The sequence below is a fragment of the Manacus candei genome, unplaced genomic scaffold, assembly GCF_025592945.1.
Source record: "Manacus candei isolate 608988 ecotype Guabito, Panama unplaced genomic scaffold, ASM2559294v1 h1tg000003l, whole genome shotgun sequence".
NCBI classification, from domain to species: Eukaryota; Metazoa; Chordata; class Aves; order Passeriformes; family Pipridae; genus Manacus; species Manacus candei.
This window is the reverse complement of record NW_026138051.1, coordinates 18883754-18909348: the sequence shown is the minus strand read 5'-3', so window position 1 is coordinate 18909348 and position 25595 is coordinate 18883754. Positions and strand designations below refer to the sequence as shown.

At 43.1% G+C, this 25595-nt stretch overlaps 1 protein-coding gene across 3 annotated transcripts in view; it reads left to right on the top strand.

Annotated features, from left to right (window-relative positions):
- The window catches only part of TRPC5 (transient receptor potential cation channel subfamily C member 5), a 101384-nt gene that overhangs the window by 20623 nt on the left and 55166 nt on the right, over window positions 1–25595 (top strand). For 2 of the 3 annotated variants that reach the window (XM_051790515.1, XM_051790511.1), the window contains exon 2: window positions 9079–9477. In XM_051790515.1, the coding sequence (XP_051646475.1) occupies window positions 9100–9477 (378 nt within the window). In that variant the 5' untranslated portion in view covers window positions 9079–9099. Of the gene's footprint in view, window positions 1–9078; window positions 9478–19897; window positions 20012–25595 lie in introns of those variants that run through there. The other variant, XM_051790525.1, reaches the window with a different exon arrangement.

Sequence of the window (25595 nt, the reverse complement as noted above, 5' to 3'; positions counted from 1 at the left end):
CCGGAGATGATAATGATGCCATGCTACATTAGTGCTGCATTAGCAGATAAGACAACAGGATGGCATGCTTGACAGTATTTCTCAGTTCAGTTGACATCTCTTTTTTGTTATTAGATGGTGGAAAATAAATAGATAGCCCATCTCAAAAAAGTAGGGGACAGAGCAATGACGTCAGACAGACAAAATGAGCTTTCTGTTCTGCCTGCATTTGCAAAGATACGTACTGTGAATATATTCCGAGGTTGTTTGGTTTTTTTTTAAGCTCCTCACAATGGTACATTTTTATTTATTGTCAGCTGCATGATGGCTGTGTGGAAAGAAGTGGGACAATTGCAGTGTATATACTTCACTGTAATAGTAGCTAAAAGCTACTACATGCTGCAGCCATTCCATCACCATTTTAATAACTTCAACAGTTTTAGTAGCTGAGACTGATTTTTGTTGAAGGAATGCTGAAGTATTCCAGGGATGGGTCAATACCCCCCCCTCCTTTTGTCTCACAAATAGGAGCTTTGCAATTGGCTCAACACCAGAGGTTTTTGCTGTTATCCTTCCCGTTAAGACATGCTGGAAGCTGTGTCTTGCTTTCAGGACAGATGAAATCAAATCTGAGATACCTACACCCTGCAAAGAGCCCTCTGGCAGAGCTGGAGATAGACACGGATGTTGCATGCCCTGATCCCAAGGATGACTCTTGGCCCATGTTCTGCATGGCTGTTTGGGCTGTGTGTGAGACACAATGACAAGGAGTGGATGTCCTGTGTATTATTATTGTCAGGTGAGAATATTGAGAGACCAAAAGTGTTGTTTTTCCCCACTTTCATGATTCAGATCTTGGTAGAAGCACTGAATTTAGTGCATCTCCTGTCCTAGGCAGTGCTGAAAATGAAAGCGAGCGGTACCAACTAACATGTGTCTGTGTGAAGCCACACAACCTCTTAAATCACAGTATCTCTCAATCCATCCCAAAATCCAGGTGCTTAGTGCAGAGCACTGCTTGCAGACTCAGTTCTCAGCCTCTCTCAGTCCTGGCAGGACAGGGAACAGAAAGGATCTCTTGTAATTTTGGCCATCCTAGGAATGGATCAGATCCACACTGCTCTAGCCTAGAGTGCATCATCTGCTTCCAGAAGCTACAACTGCCCATCCCAGCGCTGTTCCTAGAGGAAACATCAGCTAAAGAAGAAGATGGTCTTTCTAACCCTTACATCCAAAACAATGTGATTACTCACTGATTTCTGAGTGTTACACAGGACAAACATCATGAGGCAAGGCTGCAGTGGCTTTCAAAGTGAGATTTAAATCTGTTTTGTGACTTACATACTTTGATCTTGTAGAGAGGTTTGGAATGTACTCTAAGTGGAGGGATAGTCCAAACTGTCCCTTTTTTGGCTTCTCAGAAGTGCCAGTGGATTGGTGCCTCTCATCCAAATGGTTTTTCCAGCCCTACATTCCCTTCTTTGAGCCAGAGCCCTCCACAGTTGGCCCTGAACTGCCTTACAAGCTACATTGCATCTCAGTAATTTGAATCCATGCCCTTGTCTCATTTACAACTTGCTACAGGTTGTCTGTGTGTCAGCATCAGGGTGCTGTGAGATCAAGGCTCCTGCCTCACACGGCCTGAGCTCTGCTGCCTCTGCAGATTGGAACTAGCCTGGCATTTTTCAGGCAGGAGAAGGGCAGTGCTGCTACTCCAGTGCTTTCATAAAGCATCAGCATTTGCCTTATAGCAGCACCAAAGAGTCTTCACCAATGGTCTGGAACTTTGCTCCTGAACAAATGCAGGATCCTGATGAAGTGATTAAGTGTTTGAACAAGTGAAAAATTGCTGTGGATATTTCAAAGAGGCAAAACTCACTGTGCTGGGCCCTGTCCAGTACCTACCAAACACTTCTCAGTATTATACATCACCCTCAAGGAGAAGAGAGGGAAAACACACCAACAGACACTGTGGCTAAACCAGAGACATGTCAGTCATCCCTGAAAGAAACAGTGGAAGTGGAAGTCAACTCATTTAATAGGGTATGAAGGATATGCCCCTGTTCCCACCAGGAGTGAGTGAGTGCGTGGGAGCTGTGTGGGGCTGAGTTACTGGCTGGGGTTAAACAGGACAACAGACCAGGATACCTGAGTAGAGGGGATGAGGCTCACCAAGGCCCTGCCCTCCTGAGTTGCATTTCTGGCCTAACCTGAAATAGAGCCAAGACCAGTCAGTCCCCTGCACTAGGCTGTCCCAGCCAAAAATTACCAGAGGAGAAGTGCTGGTTGTGTCTGAGTCCAGTGGCTCAGCTCCACTCTGCTTGCAGTGTATCCTCACCCACCAGGGAACAGGCCTTCAGGGAGGGGAAAGGGGACTCTGGCACCCCTTCCCATGCAGGACTGACCTGCAGAGCTGTGCATCCCAAAGCACCATGGCCCTGCTGGAGGAGCTGGCGGGAGGGATGCAGCCAGACACCCCTCTGTGGGGATCTGTCTGCATCCCTCCCCTCTGCCCTGGACCACCTTGCAGCTCCTGATGGCACAGCCCCTCTGGAACCTGTGAGAACAAGCTGCCCTCCACACACTGGCACTCTGCTGCCAAAAAGGGCTTAATCCTGGGCCTTGACTGAAAGTGAAGTCTAGGGAGATGCAGGATGCACTGTTGCTTCAACAGTTTGGTCACAGGCATGTCCTGCACCTTTGGTTCTTTCCCTTGGGTGCACTGATAACTCCTCTGACTGCGCTGCAGGGCAGGGTGTCTGCTTTGAGCCTGGTTTTTATTACAGAGCTGCTCTCCCCGTGTCCAGCCCAGCGTGGCTGAGGAGTCTGGCTGACATTTCAGCATCGTTAACACCCCATCAGTGCAGTGTGAAACGTGCCTGTAGGGCAGCACTGGGGAAGTGTCCGTCTGGAATCTGTCCCTGATGTGGATCTAAATAACATGAGAGCCTATCCCTGGACATTTGGGAAGCTCTGTTGTGGGAAGAGGAGGCTTGTGGGAGTCCTAAGCATTTGAGGCATCTGGTCTGGTCTAGCTGTCGGTATCCCAAACTCTCTGTCCATGAATTATGCTCTGGCTGGTGGAGGAGATGTAGAGGAGGATACCCTATTGCAAAGGGAGCTTGCTCATCTTTGGCCAGAAGGAGCCTCACTGCTTTGCAAGATGAAACAAAGCTGAAGCTTTCAGCAAGGAGCATATATATATGTATATATAAGCATATATATACACACATATATGTATCCCACGTGTGGTTGGTCCTGACTCATCAATTGATTATGCAGCGGAAGAGACGCGTACCAAAGAGCTGGCCTTTCCAAATCAGACATATATATCTTTGATTATTGTCACCCTCCTCGGGAAGTTAAGAATTGCAGAGCTGGGACTTGAGTCAAATTGTGACATTTTGAGTTACTGGCAAAGAATTTTCTTTCGGCTTCTGTGAATTTTATAATCTGAAGTTCGAGGTTGTCTTCTTTTGCAAACACTGCTTGGATTAGAGGGTTATGTGCCACACCACAAGGCCTATATGGATTCTTACCTATGCCTGAGGTGATGAGGAGTGCAAATTTTTCTCTGCATATTTTAAGGACATATCCTCCAATGTGAATCATGAATGACTGCAGCCTTGCATTTGTACCACATATGCTATTAGTCTCTCCCTTTTGCTCATCTTGGGCAGTGAAACTGGATTACTCATCCCTGATTTTATTAGCTGTTGGTTTCTCATTTTTTGTGTTGTACTACAGCCCTACAAGCTTTGGAAAGCACTTATTTCAGGGAGTGATATATCTTATATAACTTATAAGCTGAATATGAACTTCCTGAGATCATCAGGCCTTTGCTAAATGGAATTTGCACAGCCATAGGCACTAGAAGGTCATTACAATTTTATGATTTTCAAATACTTCGGAGGTTGTGTGTTTATTCAGTCATGGTTTCTTTTTGCATTTAAAAGCATCAGAAAAAATTTCTGCTTCTGGTGGTGTGATGCAGAGACATCATGAGAAGCAATGAGACTTAGGGTTGGAATCTGGTTCCCACCGAACCAGAAAAATCAATTTTCTGGAACAAGAGGGTATCTTTGGAGAAGAAAAGGAATTGCAAAAGGTTACAAAGTCGGTTTTATTTCCTCATACTGTGCTTAGCCAGGCATTATTAGTAAATAAGATCTAGAGCACTTAAAAGAAGGATCCAATCCCAAATTCAATTGGTCCATTAGCTACATGTAATATTATTTACCTAAATGGCCCTTCTGGACCATTTCATAACTCAGGTTTATAACCTTTTCTTAAAAAGATCAACAGTACTGAGCACACAGTGTGTGAACACGATGAAAGAGGCCATTTTCACAGTTATGGGCCATGATTTCCAGACCTGGAGTCCAGATTAGAATTGTAAAATGAGGAAAATACTGTGTCTGAAATACAAAAAGGGAGAAATAGCCACAGAAAGAAGGAAGGAAGGAAGCAGTTAAGCAAGATGTGTTGCAAAGGATCAGTTCTTTTATTGAGTTGATACAACTAGAAAGTGCAGGTGGGTTTTACAGCACATAAACCCTTCTGCAGATCCAACAGAGAAGATGTAGTGACATTTAAAGCCACACAAAGAGTTTTGCCAACATGTGTCAGAGTGAATCTCCAGTGGGAGGGAGCAACCAGCCACTCTGTGCAGCTTGGCAGATGGGGGGGTTTGCTGTCTGCTCTAATGTGTGATGTGAGTTGGCTGCTCGTACAGAGTCCCATCAAGTGGGAAAGGTAACTCTTTTCTATTGATCTTGTGTTCAAGATCCGTGTTTGATTAGTTCCTCAGGTTGTCAGATGCTCACACCAGCTCAGAGCAGTGAGTTCTGATAGCTAAATTCTATACCAGTACGAGTCTCTGCTGATCTCATTATAGAGGGAACTCAGCCATCAGGAGCAATGGTACTTTTCCACCTCTGAGTCAGCAGCATGAAAAGTCAGATGATGATAAAAGCAAATAAAATCCAGGAAGGTCCTATTTTATAATGAGCCTAGAGATACATGGATATAAACTGGCACTGGCTCATTCCTTTACAGTTATCCCTTTTAATACAGGTCCTTCTGATTGCCATGAGACAGTGGCACGTGGGAGCACGTTGTGCATGTAAGGTGGAGTGGCTCAGCTGCTAGCAGATCCTAAAAAAATTTGTAGTGACAACTCATGGAATTTTTAGTGGCAGAAGGCAGTGCTGTTGAGTGACCTTTGCCTGCCTGTCTTCATTAACCATCTCTCTAACTAATGGCTGCTACTCACTGCTTCTCCCCTGCTCTTCTTTTTCCTTGCCCCCTCCTCACTGCTGCTTGCCCATTGCTCAGGCTGCCCCCCTGGCCTTTGCCTGTGTCACCACATAACTCTCCAGATTCTGCAATTTTCATCATGCTCTCTCTCTAACAAGAGAATGAGAAAAGAAAGGTCATTTTTTCCCTTTCCCCCTTGGTGTTGAAGCGATCACTGGTTCAGCTGGGCATGATACATGAGTGTGATGAGCTGATCATTTGGTACTGAGTTGTGCTAGAGAGTGGGAGACTCGCAGGGGTGCTGAGGACAGTGCAGTATCTTGGAGAGTGCTGACTGCAGATGTCATACAGATGGTGGCAGGTATAAAGCCACTTCTTTATTTTCAGCCAAAGCCATTGTTTCCAACCCTTGACTTAAGTAATGCCATTCCCTTGTGGTTGTAACATCTCCATCCCACAAGTCCAGTCCAAAAGCGGGCAGCAGGAGATTCCAACAAACCTGCCTGTGGCAGCTGTGACTCTTCAGAGTGAAAGCCCTGTTGGTGTAGGGGATAGATAGGTCTGCAGTGAGTGGTGAAAGATGCAGAGAAATTTTTGCAGTGATAGAAAAAACATTTTAAGTTATTAGATAAAGTAATGTGGCCAAAAACCTTCCTTTTCCAAGCCAGACAAGCTGTTTCTGACAGGTATGGCTGCTTTTTAGGGGCTAAAACTCTGATTTCTGTGTCAGGCAACACAGAAGTGGTGTCAGGCTGAAATGGCTTGGAGATTTAGATTTATAGTTCAGGGAGAAGGACATCCCAGTTGGAGAGTGGTAATAGAGTCCAAATTGAGCGTGAAGTCCTCTTCCTGTATCTTTTGTAGTTTATTATGTTTATTATAGTTCTCTTGTTTCTCTATACCTGTTTGTGCTGCAGGTATCACCATTGCATTAGCCAGTCATTGAATATTGTCTGAGGTGTCTCCAATCAGGCATAGACTGGAAATACTTTCTTTGCCCCAAATATTAACTCAAGTAGCAGAAAATGCCTCTCTGTGAAGATAATTCATATGGAAAACATACATTTTCAGGCTGTCTGCACAGATTCCAAAATTTTAAGGTTTCTATTTTTGCTACCTTTTAAGAACATCATTGCTGCTTCTCTCTGGGCAGCACCTATGTATTGCCTACCCCTTCTCTTCCCTGGATTTCTTCAATATTTTTGTCATTTTTTAACTGTTAAGCCAGACACATGACCAGTCTGGGACAAACAAGTGGTCTAGGGTCTACCAACATTGTCTGCTTCACCAAGAGATGCTACCTCTGGGAGACTGGTGATATTGAGAAGCAACAGCTAGAGCAGGGATCCTTGTGCTTGTTCATTCCATCCACAGGTTTGACTCATGCTCTCATAGACAATCCCGAAGGAGAACGACATCAGGTTTGGAAGATTCATCTGTAATTGTGCTGGATCTCTGGCTGAGGGGCAGCTCAACAGCAAAAGGTTTTGCTGAAATCTTCCATGTAATCCAGGCAGGGTGTTTTGGGTTTTGGGGTTTTTTTGATACTGCATGCTCTCATTTACAAACCCAGTCAGCAGCACGTGTTTGTTAGGCTATGCAGTGTTGGCATGTGAAGAATTCAGGAAAATCATTCAGGAAAATCAATCATCAGTCTTTCCTGTTTAGTTTCATTGCAGCTTCTTATGTGCTTGAAGTATTTACAAAATGCTTTCTTGGACTGGGGTTGTACTGGGAGATGAGATTCCACTGGGGAGTTAAGATATCTGAAGCTTTCTTTTCTTTCTACAAAACTGTTGGAAAGGAAAGGGATTCAGTTCTGACATGATGTTTCATAAGGTGACATTTGTTATAACTCATTGCAAATGTTACTCACCATCTACAAAGTGTTCAATTAAACTGAAGAGCAGTGAAAAATTCCACTTTAGTAGCTGCACTTATTACCAGAATCCCTCAGCTTTTTTGGAGCCAACATATTCCCCCTGGAGACTTCTACCCAGTGACTGCTGTCCCCTGTGACCAGTCCTGCTGATTGGTGTTCCCTGCTCCCATCAGCCAGATTGTCACACTTGGACAAAATTTCCCTTCCCCTTTGGGTTTATCCTGACTTTCCCAAAGATCTCTTTGGTCATTAGTTGTTAGCAGGCCTGTGCTTCATCCTTTTGTGTCCTGTTAATATCTCAGTGGGAATTAGCCGGACCCCTCATAAATAACATTTTCAAAAACAAAATTTGAAAGTGACCTGTGATCCTCGATCCTTTGGAAAATCAGAGTCGTTGGTTATTGAAACTTGAAGCTTCTGAGTCACTGCGATTGTTCCTTAGTTCTAAAAGCTTTAGTGGCATAATGTTTCCATAGAAAATAAGCCAATATATTTATAGTTTCTATTCAGATTATAGTCCTTCTGCCTCAAATGCCTTTGTGTGTGTCTTGAGATTGAAACGTTGGATTCTATGATTCCCTATGTGTGAGCAATATGGGAGTAACTCTGGATATGTAACAAACAAACTTTTCTTGCACTTGTAGGAAACTGGGATACTGAGTGAGCACATTTTCTGAGATGCCAAACTGGCTGTTACAGATCTCTGGCTCCCCAGGAAGTTCGCAGATGCAGCTTTGCTGTGTGCTACAGCCACCCACTGTTTTGCAGTGTCAGCTGGGCTGGAGCTCAGATCCACCCACTCCCACCCTACCAGGCCCATTACTCTGGAGCTGAAGGCAAAATGCAAATGTATGTGCTCTGTGGAACACGACTTCCCTACGGCAGGAGGGGATGGAAACGAGAACCCATGGCCTTGCGCTCCCAATTCCCCATCAGAACCACAGGAACCTCCCTTTTTCCCTGGGTAGGGCACTCAAATGGAACAAAACTCTGGCTAATTTGCTGCAGGAAGCCACTGAGCTTTGTGCAAGGAGATAGAACAAGCAGTCCAATTAGTTATAGCTGCTGGTGTCCCCTGGTCCTGACTTGGTGTCGTTTATCAGTGCCCAACAGAGGTAGACAAGCCCAGTTCCTTTTTTCCTTACCTGTGAATACCTGTCGAGCCCATGTTTCCTATTACTCCAGTCACCTGTTAGGCTCTTAAGGAACCATAATTCATTCAGTTTGCTGCACTTGTTCCAGGGCACAATTTACTTCTTGTTTTCCTAGACCTAAAAACAACATCACAGCCTTTGGAGAGCAAGGGTGGGGGCTTTCTACATCAGCCTGTCTTTAGGTCCTATTTATAAATGAGGAGAGTGAGAAAATATGTTTAAAAACATTCAAGCTTTAAAAATAAAACTGCGACCTAGTCAAAGAGTAAACATTAAGGAAAAATAAAGACCTATTTTAAGAGATGGAAGCAGAGAAGAAGCAGCAAAAATATTCAAAATGAATCTATTACTGTAAATAGGAGGGCGTAAACCAGCATCTTCTATCACTGACAGTTCAGAGATGCTGAGGACCTGCACCATCAGTGAAAAAGGAGGAACTGAAAAAAATATTGAGTGGGAAATAAAGCAAAGATGAGAAATCCACCTATTTGCACATGTGATAGGTTATCCATAAACAAGATCGTGCTTCCGACCAGATAAAAGAAATCAATGGCATAGTGTTTAAGTGAGATTAAAAAATACAGTGAGCGTCTGTCATTCCACATTCCTCTCCTGAGCAGTGGTGTCACCTTTATGCTTTCAGAAAGCCCTTTAATGTGGGGTTGCTCAGGGGGTGTTGTGGTCACCATGTTGAGAATAAAACGTCTTAAAAAGGGATCAGAAGCTTTTACTGTGATGGACCTTTGGAAGTTTGTCCCCTCTGTGTCTGTTTTGTCACTTATATGCGGTTCTTCTCCCGCACAGGTTGCCCAGTCACTATGAACAATGGCCCAGCTATACTACAAAAAGGTAAATTACTCACCATACAGAGACCGGATCCCGCTACAGATCGTGCGGGCAGAGGCAGAGCTGTCGGCGGAGGAGAAAGCCTACCTCAGTGCTGTGGAGAAGGGGGACTACGCCAGCGTGAAACATGCCCTGCAAGAGGCAGAGATCTACTACAACATCAACATCAACTGTATGGATCCTCTCGGTCGCAGTGCCCTTTTAATAGCCATAGAGAATGAAAACCTGGAGATCATGGAGCTGCTGCTGAGCCACAGCGTGTACGTGGGCGACGCGCTGCTCTACGCGATACGCAAGGAGGTGGTGGGAGCTGTGGAGCTGCTGCTGAACTACAGGAAGCCAAGCGGGGAAAAACAGGTTAGTTTGGTGTTCCTGTTCAGTTTTGAGCTGTTATCCTGTGTTAGGAGAGTGGTACTGCACAGAGGTGCAGTGCAGCACTCGTAAAGCACAGTCCTTGGTGCAGGTCCGTTGCTTTAAGTGCCCAGAGCAGACGTGGGCAGTCCGGTTTGGATGCGTATTTTCCAGTCTGAACAAACATTTTCTGTGTGACTTAAACACTCAGCATTTTCTGTTTCACTCAGTGTTCTTTCCAGCCCTACAGTGTTTGTGGACATACTGGTTTACAGGTTGATTTATAGATGAGTACTTTCTAAAGGAATTTGTGGCTTTCTGAAATTACATTACAATCCGTAAATGTGAACTATTGCCATGCTGTTGTACTGATATTAAGTGGAATTGCTTTTCATAAGTAAATTCTGAAAGCACACGTGCTTATAAATGACTAAAAGCAAGCAAAAGTCTGCTAGGTTTCTGTCCTTTGCTGTAGTGCAGACATAGCATCTTGGTCTCCCTCTCCAGGGAGCTCTAGGGAAGAAATTCTGAGGCAGAACATAACGTTATAGCAAGAGCTAAGCTGCTGTATAGCTGAGCAATGAACAACTGTGACTTGTAGGAAGGATCCTTAGCTACAAAGCCATTCCTAAGTGACATAAGGATCTTTGTGAAAATCCTGTCACTTCAAGTGTGACATATCACACTACCCCAACCGTGTTTTCTGGTTTTCTTCTTGTCGTTTGTAAATATTCCTGCCAATAATTGGAATAAGTTAAGTACCTTACTGACCACTGACAATTTTTTTGCATATTCACTGCTTTAGAAAGGAACATCCAAAACTTGGGTAATCCGTATATATCGAGTCTCCTTTTGTAGGCAACACATCCCCCTGTGTGTGAAGGAAGAAAATTATTAATGCCAGTCAATCATAGAAGAAAACATTTTCAATGGATAGGCCCCTTAGTACATAGTTTTTCAATAGTCATTTTGTGTAGCCAAAGCAAACAATAAGGATCAACCCTGACAGCATTCAAGAGTGCTCAGCTTAACATTTAGAAAAGCAGCATTCTGCATGCTGTAGCAATGTGATTCTAATGTGTGATTTAAAAACTAATCTCTTCTATCAGACCTAGAAATTGAAATGATAGTACTGGGTTTTAGTCCGACAAAATATAAGTAGCAAAATATGGACCACACATGGAGAATGAGCCATTTTTAACTTAGTCTTCTAGCAATTCGAGCATCCTACACCTCAACAGAAAGCAGAAGTTTTTTTCAGTGGCAATGAGGAACTGCCAGTAATTATTGCAGGTTAACAACAAGTTTCTCCTGAAATATCATGGAAAGCAAGCGATAGGATTCCTGTGGATTTCTGTGACATCTCTTGCATAGCAAAACTTGTGTTCACTCAAATTCATAGCCTTGCTGGGTTAACTGGGAAGAGATAAAGGTCCACGAAATAAGGTTGATTTATTGCAGCTGAAATTCAGCTCCAGTGTCTCTAGTTCAGTGATCCATTTCATGGTAGGTCTGTTTAATTTTTTGTTATCTCTGTGCCAGCGTGCAGCTCTCCTTCTGTAGCTAGGATTGTATCTGCTGCAGGGTTTACAACTTGGAGGAGAACACGTGTGGGGGAGAAAGAGATGCAGTGCCAGTTTCAGCTTTATTTACAAGGTTCGCTACAAGTCCAGATTTCATCGATATATTTTAAACTAGTACTGGCTTGATGCAAGATTCCATGTACAAACTAAGATTGACTTCCCTGGCTGGGTTTCAGGCTCTTCTGTAGACTGCAGGAAGTGTTTGGTGGTAGGGGGCTGCAGGACTGGACTTCCATTTCAGCAGTTTCACTGATCGTTCATGCAATGATGGTAATTAACATTTATTTCATGTATAGTGGTATAACATTAGAGAGAAGTGCTTAGTTAAGTGAAGTTGGGAAAAAGTTGGTTAGCTTGTCAAATCACAAAGCTAGTATAGGGACACAAGTTCCTGATGCTAATTCCACAGCAGTATCAATATGCATTCATTAATTATCTTCGCTGGACCCTTTCTCATAAAGTCCTTTAGGAATCCCATGCCTAACTACTTTCACAAAAAGCACCTGATAAATCAGAGTAGCACAGCTTTGTTCTCATCAGCTACTTACATGTTCTAAAACATATAGAAAACATGGGGATTTTGTTGAGTAGTAACAAAAATTCACACTTGGTGGAAGGGTTTCTGTCTGGCTGAGAAATTTGTAAGATGGTGTCACAGCACTTCTTATATATCAGGTTTAGTATAATCTATTCATTAAATGTACACAGGGTTCAGTCTCACCAAACAAACCTGAGTGAAAGCAGCTTCTCGGACCACATGTGACAGCTCGTTTCCCATCAGGGGCTGGTTGTCTTTGCTGCAAAGGTGCAGAAGCAGCATCTTCTAATTACTCTGTCTTAAATGTTCATTCATCTGAGTCTGGTGTCTGCAAAAACCTGTTCATTCCATTCTCCTGCTGTCTGCTTGTGAGCTGTTATTTGCCTCTCTCCCAAAGTCTGGTTTCTCTGACTGCCAGGCACGAAGAGCTATTTGAGTCTGTTCACATCAGCTCAGGTGATTGTTGTCTTTGCATCTCGAAAGCAGCTGAGTAGCATCATTCAGCATAATCCATTTCATGGCTGTGTGTCTTCTCTCACTCCCACAGCCTTATCCTCGTACCACAGTCCTGATGGGAGTGTTACAGGTTGTGTTATTCCAGCCTCTTGTGGGGTCACCGTGACTGTATCTAGTTTGCAAAAGATATGCCCAAAATGAGGTCGAAAACCATGGCCCTTTGACCTGCAAAGCTGTGGGTTCTCTCACCAGCCACAGTCTCTGCAAGCTGAAATGTCCTGGATGCTCCATACCTGTCTCTTCCCCTGAGGGGAAGAGTTCTGCTTTTCCCCATGTGATGACCTTTTCAGGGAGCAGAAGTAAAAAACCTTTCAAATATAAGAAGTGATCTTTGTTGTGCTCCTTATGTAAGAGAATCAGGGTCTCATTGATGACATGAGGGACAGGGAGAAAGGAATGAAGAGGTTGGATGGCAGAGGTGCCTGGATCTGTTATTCAGAGAATTTTTATGAATCATTATTCCACAAACCTCTGCTAGACTGCTGTTTAAGCACCATTTACTGAAAATGCCATGAGAATGGCAGGGGTAAGTCATAGCCAGTAACTATAACAACACAGCTCCCTCACTGCAGTGTGAGGGGTGTCTCAGGAGACGAGGAGATTACTCTGTTTACATGTGGAGTGTGTGAGAGCCGGGAACATGAACCTCCTCCCTCCAAAGGCTGCTGCAGAGCACATGATAGATTAGTGTGCTCAGCAGTGATGTGCTACAGTAGATGTATTTCCTTTCAGGTTTATCTCCAAGCAAGACTCATAGGCTATTTTAAGAACTTCAAATTTCTTCTCAAATCCATTCTGTCCACTCTGGACAACTTATGGCCACGGTTTTGTGTACTGCACTGAGTCTCCTGATAAAGATGAGGAGAAGACTTTACCAGTTACAGCCAGAATAATGGCTAATACATTTACTGCTGAAAGACACTGTTAGCTATGGGTGATTTTGGGGTCAATGAGAGAGTTGTCATGGTGCAAACACCTTAGTTTTGCTACCATGGGAAGCAAATGTGCTGATGTGCTTCACTCCCAGCAAAGAGTAAAGCCCAGGCTTTAAATGACCCCTCCTTTTCTTCAAATTGGAACTATTGGAACTCTTCAAACATACCACACCAGACTCTGGGGTGGACTCTCACGTTTTTCTTTGTGTCTGTGTGCAAGTGTGGTCCTGAGTGGGTGGAAGGTGCCTGTGAGCAGAAGTTGGGGTGCTGAGGCTGCCACAGCCCTGCCCATCCACCACAGCACAGATGGGAGCTTTTGTGGCCTTGGCAGGATGTGGTCTGGACATGGCATAACGCTAAGACAAGTTCTCAGGGAAATAAAGGAAATTCAATTATCTCCTCAAAATAGATTTAGTAACAAAAGAGCTTTTCTAGTTCTGTGATTTTTACAAGTTCACTTGTTATTTCCAAATGTTACGTAATTTACTCCAGTTAATCCTCCAAGCTTTTTTTTTAAACCATAGTTCACTTTGACCAGTCACTTTGTGTTGCTAACTGGTCACTTAAGTCATAGGGTAGTTTGTTTTTCCCCAAATAGAGGATAGACATTGGGAAATCAAGCAACATATTCATCAATATTAAGAGGAACAACAGAATAAACTAATTTTCACGGAACCTAGAGGGTATGCAAGTGTTGCTCTTCCTACAGGGATCTGTAGTATTTCCTAGGAAATAAAAGTGAGCCTAATCTGGTGCAATAGTTATTGTTTGATTTTCTGGACAGTTGAGAGGCTGAGGTTGTACTGCATAGCAGCAGAGGAGTAATATATGTGTACTTGGCATGGCAATCCACACTCAGTGGTGAGTGGCATGTTATTTTTAAATAAGAAAACAAATCACTGAATAACCACCAGAAAGAGTGGTAGATAGAAATAGCAAAATTCAGCATGTGCAGATGCAGTACTGACTTTGGCCCAGGCTTAGTGAGTCAGGTGGCTCATGTGTTTGGGGGTTGGAAGTTAAAATACAAGTAGCCTCTGCGTGGGACAGGTCCAATACATACAATGGCAAAACAAGACCTTAATGCTATTCTGTAGGTACATGTGGAAAACAGATATCTGGCTGGGGTCCTATGGGGTTGGAATTAACAGGGAACTTAAAATTACTTCTTTTTCTTTTTTTTTTTATTCAGTACTACCATGGGAGCAAGGGAATGTATATATGAAGCCTGTTGAATGAATTTGCCTTTCCAATAAAATCTTGTGTCTCTCAAACTATTTGGCCTTTGAGTTTTGTTGCATTTTTTTTTCTAAAAGTCCTCTTAGATATTCTTTTTACTACACAAACATCAATACAGTGGGTTATGTTTTCAGCCAGGCTGGATTCTGCACCTAAGCTGCACTTAAACGGCATCTGATTTCCAGCAAAGAGCAGGAAATGCACGTCCAGAGATTCACATTCTCCTACATATTTGATTCACTTTCAATTTATCATTAGTAATAGTTGTATTTCCTGACATTTTAAAGCTGCTGAAATTAGCACAAATTTTCCCTGTGACTCCAGGTGAGGTCTTCAGGGGCATTTTCTTTACAGCTGCTTCTGTGAATTCTGTGAAGCAGCCCCAGTTCTCCACCGTGTATCACAGCTCTGAGTTTGCACAGATCTGGCCTCATTTTTTGCCTCGCTCCCCAGCACATCAGGCACGGTCTGTGCTGACTGCTGAGCCCTCCTTCCATTCTTTAGGGAGCTCTAATCAGTCATCTGAATTGCTGCACATTCATGGTGTAGCCATAAGCACCTTTGCAGGGTAAAGGTTTTCTTCACATCAGAGCTGACATGGACTGTTTACGAGGGTACGAGCATCTCTCTGGTGTCTGTTGAACTTAGCAATGTGCTCATGGCAGATGGCTCCAAATTAATCTGGCTCACAGGTTGGACTACAAGTGCAATTCCTCAGTAAAAAGAATAAATAGAAAAGGGATCACAGTATTTATGGCTGTGATTCAGTTTGTTTCGATAGGCCAAAGGCCTTCTGAATCAGTGAGGCCTCAACAGATCCGTATGTATTCCAAAAGAAGGAGCTTTACTGAAACAATATGGTTGTTTCTTCCAATACTGGAAGAATATGGTTGTGAAGAGTAAATTATAGAGAATAAAAGGTAAGTTTTCAGTCTTAGTTGCTAATCATCAGATACCTGTTGGTGAAAAGTTGATGCCACTTGATAGTGTTAGAGAACTTAAAATTTAACCTCAAAAATCCTCTTTCGGGTGAGCTGATGAGTGAAAATCCACCTTAATCTTCATGAAGATATCATAGATCAATAGCCTAGAGACAGTCTTTTGTAAAACAGAAAACAGCAGTTTAGTTAAGCCATTTTTTTCTTGCCCAAATCCAGTAACCCTCTTAATACAATGTGGTTTAACTTAATCTTCCTATTCACACCAGGTTCCTGTCCTGCAGTCAGAATCCATTGCAAAGTTTAACTCTTATCACCAACAGCCCTTGATTTCACAGACTTGCTGGTGCTTACTAGATGTGCAAACTCATTGTCAGCCCTGTGCTACCACTGATGGGACTGTTTAAGTCAAAGGAAACAGTTCAGTTCAGTTCTCAGATATCTCATGATATAAAATCTAGATTCTGCAGGCAATTGGGAAGAGTTTTAGAAGCAGCTGGTGTTCCTCATACCCTGGCTGAAGGGAATCTGTCTCACCTTCAAGCAAAGTGCAGGTGAGACAGAACAGGTCCTGCCCTGTGGGACCTGGGGATACTAGCTGTGGGAAATATTATCCTATCTCCTTCAGTAAAAGGTTTATGTTTCTTTTAGAGGTGAAGGAGAGACCTGGGGACTTCCCAACTAAAATTCCTGATCCCTGCAGCACTGGCTCCTAATCTGTAAACTGAGGATAGATATGGGGATATCACTCACACAGAGAATGAACAAAGTCTTGCTTATGTGCTGGTAGCAGATATTCTGGGTGTATGCACCGTCGTTTTCTGGAACCTCACATGAAGTACAGAGTTATCCCAAAGTGGAGGAGTGTAGCCCTTCTGTGACATTAACCATTACATACCTGCAGTGTTTTTGTTCTTCCTTACTTTATGAAGATCAGCTAACTCAGGGAGTTGTTGCTGAAAACTAGGCATCTGTGTCAGGGCTGTCTACAGGCAGGGCCTGTTCTGCTTGAGCTCTGGCTACCCAGCACTGTAGCACAGAGCATAACAGGCTGGTGGGTGTGACTCACTACAGGTGCTGTGTCCTCTGGTATGACTCAAGACAGTAATTTCCATGTTAATATGAGACCTCCAAAGTGAAAAGGGAAGGCTGAACCTGGTGAGGTACACTGACTGACAGCAGTTTCTCAAGAAAAGCAGCAGTTGAGAAGAAAAGGGCTGCAAGTTCTCAGTATGGAAATATTTGAAAGGCACAATAAAGAATAAAGGTTGTGTCTGAAAACAGAGGACTAGCTGTTACTGCTCCAAAGCCTAATGGCTCTGTTAGCATCCAAGCTTTTCATTACTTTTATTGATGCAGTAATAATTCACAGCTATAGTTAACATGCCTTTGACATTGGCCGCTACCTTCAAAATGAATTCCATCTAATTAAACTAAACAATAGAGAAGTCAAAAACCACTCCAGTTAATGACTGCATTTAACTGGAAATTTCTTTCCTCCTTCCCCACTGCCTTGTTCTCTAAATAGTCTTAAGTGTAGGTGAACAAGGCGTGAGGCAAAACAGGGAACTGGGCTGATACACCTCATGGACCTAAGGAGTAGCATCAAGGTTAAGGCTTGCAGGCTGCAGTGGCAGCTACCAGGCATCCAGCAGTGGCAATAAGTCACTGGCTCCTTCTCCTGGGTCAGCCTAAAGTCTGTTATTAGTTCCTAGGAGTGCTGATGGGGTCAGGCCAAGAACTGCCTTACAGCATGTTCAAATGGGTCATGCTTGTAATTGAATATACAGCCACGTGGAGAAGTTGGGAATGCTTCCCAGAGAATTATCTTTACTCTGGAGGAGTGATCTTAGCACTTGCCTGCATTGGGCAAACTGTACAGTGTATTTTCAGTCAGGTGCAACATGTTCATGGGATTCAGCTGGATGGATGAACTATTGTAGGTGAAAAAATCCTTTTTGTGTTCTTACACAAGTAAACTTGTGGGCTCTCTATAGACCTGTTGATTAAGGAGTTCAGATCAAAGAAACATATTTTATTACCTACCCAGCATCCATGAATATGCCTACTGGACTCACCTGCCTTTGCTCAAAAACCTCAGTTACAGCATCACCTGTTCCCTGACATCACACAACACATGCGTTTGCCTCTGGTCTGTATGACTCCCCCAGCCCAGAAGTTTGACCCAGCTATCTAGATTTACTGATACAGATGTTTGGGAGAGTCTTCCTGGGGCAATAGTTGCAACACATTTTCCAAGGGAAGCTTCTCTCTGTGGGGAAATTGAACGTAACAAATTACAAGCTCCTCCGAAACAAAGTCTGGGATCTATAAAAATCTATACAGAACTGCAGGGCAGTTTGGCAGGAGTCTCTCAGCCCTCACCTGGCTGTTGAATAGGGCTGTGCTTGGGTGGCAAAGCAGAATGCCACCTTTATGGCTTGTTTATCCCTGTGATGGGCAGTATTTTGGTGGCAACAGTGGGCAGGGATATCAAAAAGGCATTGGCTGAGAACAATATTCTCACTGCTTATCTCTGCATTGCTGCAGCAAGGGAATGCTGTAATCCAAGGTCTTTGCTCTGTCATTGCCTTGGGAGAACATGTTGGAAAGCCGCTGCAGCCTGCAGGAGGCTCAGGGCCACGTGCACCGTCGGGATTTAGTGCATGGCAGTGAGAGAGGGCTCGTGTGCTCCACTTACACACTCCTCAGGCAGACAGAAGATGAGGTAGCATCAGGCTCTGCAGCATGAAGGGCATATCATTAGCTAGATTCTTTCAACTTCTAGCACGAGGAATAACAGAGGAAGTCACCGTCTTAGTGGGAATAAACAAAGATCACAACCATGCAGATTTTATTCACATGCAAGACCATGCCACCTGTCTAGATTGTAATTTCTTTTCTGTTGCAAACTCTGGGGTCTTTTCATAAGCCACGGTGTCTTCTTGGTTAGTAAAACAATGCCAAAAGCACAACTTAATAGTTAAAATGTGTAGTGACTGGGACATGGACAGCCTCGCTGGTCAGCAAGAGAATAATTTATTATTTATTTCAAGCCTCTACTTATGGAGGAACTAGTTTTGTTTCTGGTCTGTGAGCTAAGCATCTTCAACCTATCAACAAGCAACACTTGGCCCTATAAAATTACAGTATGCATATTTCTACCTATTAACAACTAATGTCCATCTTTACACCTCTCAGCTTTCAACGCCCTTTCTTCTTTTCTTCAGTCATTTTCTTGTTCTGGGTCACGAGACCTTTGACTCCACACACCTTGTAGACACTTCCTCCCACCGTCTGCCACATTCTCTTCCATTCTGGCAATGTCCTCTGCTTAGTTAACCCTTTGTGTGCCTGCTCTGGTCACGATCCTCCACAGAAATGGGAACAGCACTGGGCTGGCAGAAGGTGCAGTCACTCAATCCTCTCTGTGATGGTGTTTTATGAACAAATCTGATTTTCTTTTTTTTTTTTTTTTAAAGAATATGGTCAAATAGGAACACAACCCAAGCAAAAAACCCCCTCCCTTTTCAAGCCTTGTTAGCAACATATTACCTCACCTAAACTTAATGAAACATCTCTCACCTGCATAAGGTAATAAATTGCAGGAAGAAGGGTGTTTTATGTACAAAGATGACATAAAAGGCTATAGATAGCGTGTTGATTAACCTATATTAGCACATCTTGTCCTTGTTACCACTAGGAATAGATAATACAGAGACCAGGCAAAATAAATTAAAAAGCTGGACAACTTTCCCTCACAGAATAAAACCTGAAAAATATTAGAAAAATAGTAACCATAATAAAATGAAGATTACCTTGAAGATGGAGGCTGCAGATTTCCAGATAACCATGGACTGTCTTTCACCATGCTTGGGATCAGAGGAAAGCTTATCCATGAAATGAAAAAACATCTAAGGTGAAGCAGCATTCCAAGGCCTTTAGAGTAGTTAAGAAATTTATAGGTCTGGATTAAGGAAGCTCTTTAACAAAATTAATTTCCAAACTTAAAAACAACATTAAAAATAAAGACTAAGCCCTAACAATTTTTACTCCAAACAGCTGCTCCTTTCACAGAATAACTCTTAAAATGGGAATGAAGAAAGGGAGGGGGGAGAAATGAACAAACAGCATTTTATGATTCCAAATGGGGGGGGGGGTAAATCAGCTTCAGGCATATATAAACCTAGTCTGCCTATCCAATATTCAGGAAATAATTCAGTTTACTCCCATGTCAGCAATACTGGACTTACACGTGTGTTGGTATCAGAGAGTCTCAGGAAGCAGCTCCAGCAAGCAGCCAGGGAATCTCTGCATTTTGGAAAGGCTGTGGTAGGTCCATAACATGCTGTGAGCCAGGTCCTCGTGTCACTTATGCCACTTCAGGAACTTCGTTACTGTTGGATTTGTAACAGTCCTGAACTTTTGTCCTATGTTTGTTTTAACTGGAGAAGTGTCATCATTCAGCAAGCCCCAGGCCATGCAAGTGCATGACAGAACCAAGATTCACTGGGTAGTTGGTCACATCACAGAGATAATGTGACATAACATGTAAGCTGTGACTGCAATGAGCTTCTCAAACACTCTCACACGGATGAGAAGTCATAACCAGGAGAGGGGGTGGTTGCTTGTGGCACAACACTGGTCTGATTCCCCAAAACACGAGTAGGAGCCTGTGAGCCCATCTTCCTGCTGGATTCAGGAGTTCTTAACTGGAGCAAGACAGAGGAATTCAGGGCAAAGCAGACTTCAGGCTGCATTTCAGTTCAATTCAAGAGGTTCAAACACGGGGTAACTCTTTACAGTGTCCAACTGTGAGTTGAAGAATAAGCCCCACTGACTGCACTCTTCCTTCAGTCATCAAGGGCCTCATCTTGTCTCCTCCACCTGTGTCTGAGAGTGGCTCAGAGGAGAGTGCTCTGTCTGCAGTAACTTGCCACAGGCCATTTCGATGTGGATTTGCAAAATCCTTTCCTTGTGAAGGCTTCTCTCCTTATTCATCCTTTTTAATCCCCAGCAAAGGAGAAGTTATTATGTAGCATCAGCCACAAATGGTGACATCTTTTGAAAATCTTTCTGGCTGTGTTGCATTCCCTAAACACATGACTGAACACAAGCTCTGATGCAGTTCTGCCACTGTCAAGTGCACTAGATTTCAGTTTAGCTCTGAAGACTAATCCCTTGAGTCTACCTCCATTTTTAAACACATGGATAAGAAGCCAAATTAAAACTGGAAGAATCTAGAGCAGATATATCTGTATTGTGCTTTTGTTTACTGGTTATGGAGAAAGCTGTTCAATTATACAGATATCACAAATTTAATTTTTCACGTTCTTTCAGTAGCAATGCATTATATTAGTTAATGACTATTAAAAATTCCGTGATTCCATATAATGCTGTTTTTTATTCAAAGGTGCCTCTTTTAGTGTTAATGTGTACCACCCAGTAACCTTGTATCAGCATTTGGCTTGCTACGAGGCACTAAAAAGTACTAATTTTCTCTGTTTTGCAGTATTAATCTGAGGGGCAGAAACTTTATTAGGCTTTACAGGCATGGAAATCACTGAGGAGATTTTAGACCAGAAAGAGCCTTTTCTTCAGATGGATATTTTGTGACAGCTGTATTGAAGTCAGTGGAATACTTCAATAATAGCAGAGCTTGCTCATAAGTACATCTACAACGTGTGCCTTATGCCAAAGTTGCAAAGCTTGTTCATAACCAACACAAAAGCCCTTAAGTACTGTACTTTTTTAAATATCTGTTTGTGTTGTTCATTATATTTCATTTACCAAATTACATCATTCCATGAACTGTGCTAGAGAAAAAGCCAGCCTCCCTACACTAATATAGATACTGTCATCTCTCTGATACAAGGCATCTCTCAAGGCATTTTTGATTAAGATACTCAGTTACTGAAACATGCACCACTGTGTCACCTAAACTGAATGCTTACATTTGTACGAGCATGTAACATTTTCCCAGAGACCCATTATAAGGTTCCTTCCAGTACCTAAAGGGAGCTTACAAGAAAGCTAGAGAGGGACTTTTCATAAGGGCAATGGGGAAAGGCCTTAAACTGAAGGAGAGAAGGTTCAGATTAGATATTTAGGAAGAAATTCTTTGCTACAAGGGAGGTGAGGCCCTGACACAGGCTGCCCAGAGAAGCTGTGGCTGCCCCATCCCTGGGAGTGTCCAAGGCCAGGTTGGAGCAACCTGGGCTAGTGGAAGGTGTCCCTGCCCATGGCAGGGGGTGGGATGGGATGAGCTTTAAGGTCTCTCCCAACCCAAACCATTCGGATAAGGAAAGTAATGCCTTTAGGATTCTGTCAATGAAAGAATTTGTTCATGGGTTCAGGCAAGGAGCAGGATTCAACTGACCATGCCAGTCAAAAGACATATTTTTCAAGACCCTTTTGCTGGCACACTGCCTCTGTCTGTCTTGCTCTACAGAGCTGCAGCCAGTGGTACCACAGGACTGTGATTCTGAACAAAACCACTGTCACTGCTAAAGCCCCTTCTGACCATCAAGCCTAAATTGATGTACAAAATCTTTTTAGAATGACAAAAACTGGTTGTGCCTATCACTGCACTTGTGGATGGCACATGCACTTCCCTCATACAGCTGCACACAGAAAAGAAACTAGAAATAGGAAATCCTTGATCAATAAGTTGCCCAAGCTTCCATTTCTATAAGTGTTATATTTGTAGTTTTCCAGCTAAGCTTGCATGAGTTTGTTTTGGCAATTAAAAAATCTTCTGTAACACACAGTTGAATCAAAAGGTATCCAAGCTGAAAATAAAGAAAATCTACATTTTATCATGGGTATTTATTACACTGGTCCAGGTGAGCTGATAGTTTATGAAATGAAGCTGGCTTGAAAATGAGGCAATTCCACCTGTAATAGGCAACAGTATTATTAGATCAGTTATTTCCAGACAAAAGTGGTGGCATTCTCAATGCCAGAACAGGATGCCAAGAAGTGACATGTTTATCTGTTTAATCCGACCCAAGAAGTTTACAATTAGTGATTAACGAAACTAAGTAAAGGATTTTGTGGTTAGGCTTTGCTTTTTTTTTTAGATATTCTTTGTTGCTTCAGATCTACAGTTGAGGTCCTGAAGCCTTCAGTAACTGGGAACTCAGCTGTGATGTTCACATTTTGTTTCACTTTGTTCACTGGCAGAGCCAGCAATGACATCAGTCATTGCTGAGGGGTTATGTGGGGAGACTGCAGCTGAAGAGCACCTGTAATTGCTGAACATGAAGGAAGACCAGTGCCTGTCAGGGTCACCAGACCATAGTCAGGGGCACAGTCCCTGTGGGGGGGGAAGAAAAGTGTAAGATGCAGACACAGAAAAATGACCCCAAATAGTCATTAAAAAGAGCCAGACTCTCCTCAGAGTTCAAGATTCTGAATTTGGCTGCCGAGTCCCTTGCTGCAGAACAGCTTTTTTCATCTAGTTGTCCCTTTATATATGCATCAATAGATGACAGATGCTATGGAAACACTGTAGAGTGCTTTGAAGTCTTCTGGTGTTTGAACCACTATTTTAGCTTCCATGGTCTATAAAAGGCAAAAGGTGTATTCACATTAGTCTATCAGTTTGGTTAAGGACAACGTTTTTGAGGTGAATCTCCTTAGCTTTCACATTTATTGCACCTTTGTTCACATTGCTGAGCAGTCTTGGAACACTTGAGCTGTGTTGCTTTTACACACACTAAACCAGAGGACCTGCTCCAGGGAAGATACCAGACTAGATTAAGCTCAAAGTAAAACTCCTGAAAGTCCTACAGCAAGGCCATCATACCTTCAGAGCCAGCTTTTTTCCTTTTTCTCTCTGTAGTTTTGTTCCTCTTACCCTGTACTCATGACTAACATCAGCAGAGATTGCTGCTCTTCCTATCCAGACCTCCCTTCCAGCATTGCACTATTTGCTGGAAAACTTGTTTTTCCGTTCAGAGGAGAGCTTAGCTATGCTGAACAGTGCTTTTCTGTGAGCTACTCCTTCATTTTCTTCTCTTTTAATGAATTAAACTTGTTTCTTCACCCTCCTTTTTTAAATACAGGGGATTTTTCACTCGCTGCAGCCTCATTCAGAGAAGCAGTGGTAGAGTTGTAAACAGCCTACTTTTATGAGGATTAAATCTAGGAAGTATTCAGTCACTTGTTGTTAATGGTAGTGTTAATTTCTCAAGTGAACATTACCAAGATGAAATACAGACAAGACTCTTCTCCTATGCCAGTAGTGGCAATAAGATTCTGAAGGACTCAGCTTAACAGTTTATGTCAAGTGATGAGGTTAATGGAAAAGAATTTCGTTATTCAGGTCACTTAATGAAAATAACCTTGGAAGAGCTTAGCAGAGCCCTTGGGGTAGAATAAATTATTCCTCTTCTTGCTTCCATCACTTTAAGTTAACCCAAGACATAGAAGAAGCTGATCTAAACATGATCTCAACCGGGCAGAGAAGCACTGGAGGAACATCAGTGATGACAGTGTGTTGTTGTAATCTCTGCTGTCACTCCAGTGGTAGAATAGAGCCTTTGAGCACAGGCTAGCTTTGCACAGCCAGAGCTTTAAAACAAGACAGTTTATGATGCAGGTTATCAAAATGCTGCAAGAAGACAGCAAAAATACTTACCACAATTTTTTGGCCAATGCACAGCCTTTGGGTCAGCCAGACACAGTAAAGAGGCCACGGCAGCCACCAGTCACACTGGTCCTGTTTTGTGTGTCGCTGGTTTGCTTTGCTGCTCAGAAATAAGCTTCAGCTCTGGTGATCTGAGACCTTACACTGATCTGCTCCCAGATCCCAGGGAGCCTCTGTGTCTCTGCACCACCATTTCCCTCCTCATCCCTCAACTGAAAGTGCTGTAAGCTGCCCAGGAGCACATGCCTTTACCATGAGGCTGCTAGAGCCTCATGAAGCACTGCACCATTTTGAGGGTGAGGGCTGGTATGTGCCAGAATAAAGGAGGAGAGGTCACTTGGTTTGATCCCAAACATTGCATCAGTAACTTTGAGTGCCCTAGATCCAGATTTAGAAAACCTCTGGAACAGACAGGAGTAGAACTATCCCCACCTGTAACATTACTACCTTCTCCTCAAGTGCCCGTTTCATATTCCAAGCAACATGAATAACTCATCTGTGGAAAGCTGAAAATCCTTTTCACAGCCCTGGGTACAATAACTTCGATATAGAAAAACAAGATTAAATTTGACAGTAATAGGAGTGATAGAGGGGAAGAGCGTTCTTCCTTTGAGGCAGAGGCTCTGAATACAGCAACCAGTCACTGGCTGAAAAAGGAGGGGAAGAAAGGTAAATGCAGTTATATTCAAGCATCAGGACTTAAAAAAAAAGCTTCTAGGAAAGAGAAAAAAACCCTGCACCTTTCTCTTGACAGTTAACAAGCTACCTAAAGGAGCTAAACAAAGGAAAAGGAAGAGAGTCAAAGACCTTACAAAAAGAGCTACTTTCAGCCATTTGTTACTAGATATCTTAAAATACGTTTATCCAACCTTGCTAAGAGACACCAAGCCCTCTATGACCCACAGCAAATCCTCACTACTGTTTTCTCTGCTTCCCCATGAGCCCTATTTATCCTCTCCCTCCTGCCTCTGTAGGGACCAGCCTGTGTGTCTGTAGGCTGCCAGGGATTTAACTCCTCACGTGCCACATTTAGGGGAGCAAATTTATTCCCCAAAATCCCTCTAGCCCCCCAGTGAGCCCTGCTTCAGTCACTAGCCCTACACCTTGATGTGTTGATCACATTTGGGATCGTGTTGTGTGTTGTGAACAGGCTCTGTCCCACTGTTGCATCTGTAGAGGTTTATTGATGAACTTTGGCTCTTTTGTGCTGTAGAGGCCCTTCAGTCCCAGGGAACTGACATTCCATGGCTGGAGATTCATTGTCTCATAATCAGCCTATGGAAGGATTTTTAATCACTTACCTCATGATACTTCATCACATCTGTACTTTAGAATTTATATAGACTAATATTCCCTGTCGTTAGGGCTCTTTGACAGCAGTTGTCTCAAGCACCTTTGACATTTGCAAGGGGAACCAGACCTACTGTTCACCAAAAGCAGCATTGCTCCCTCCAGCAGCAGGATGCCAAGTGCCAGGGCAGGAGTGGTGGGCACAGAGAGTGTGTTTGAGTGGTGATTAACACACAACAAAGAGAGCTGCCTGTGCTGCAAATGGAAACACTGTGTGCTTGGGATGTAAGAGCATTTCCATCTAATTTAGCTCTCTGCATACAGTAATAAGACACAACAGGGTGTGCATTAAGCTCATCTTTTGGGAGGTGCAATAGTAGCTGGAATGCACAGCCTGGAGTGGCTTATTTCTAGTGGACTATGGCTCATTAA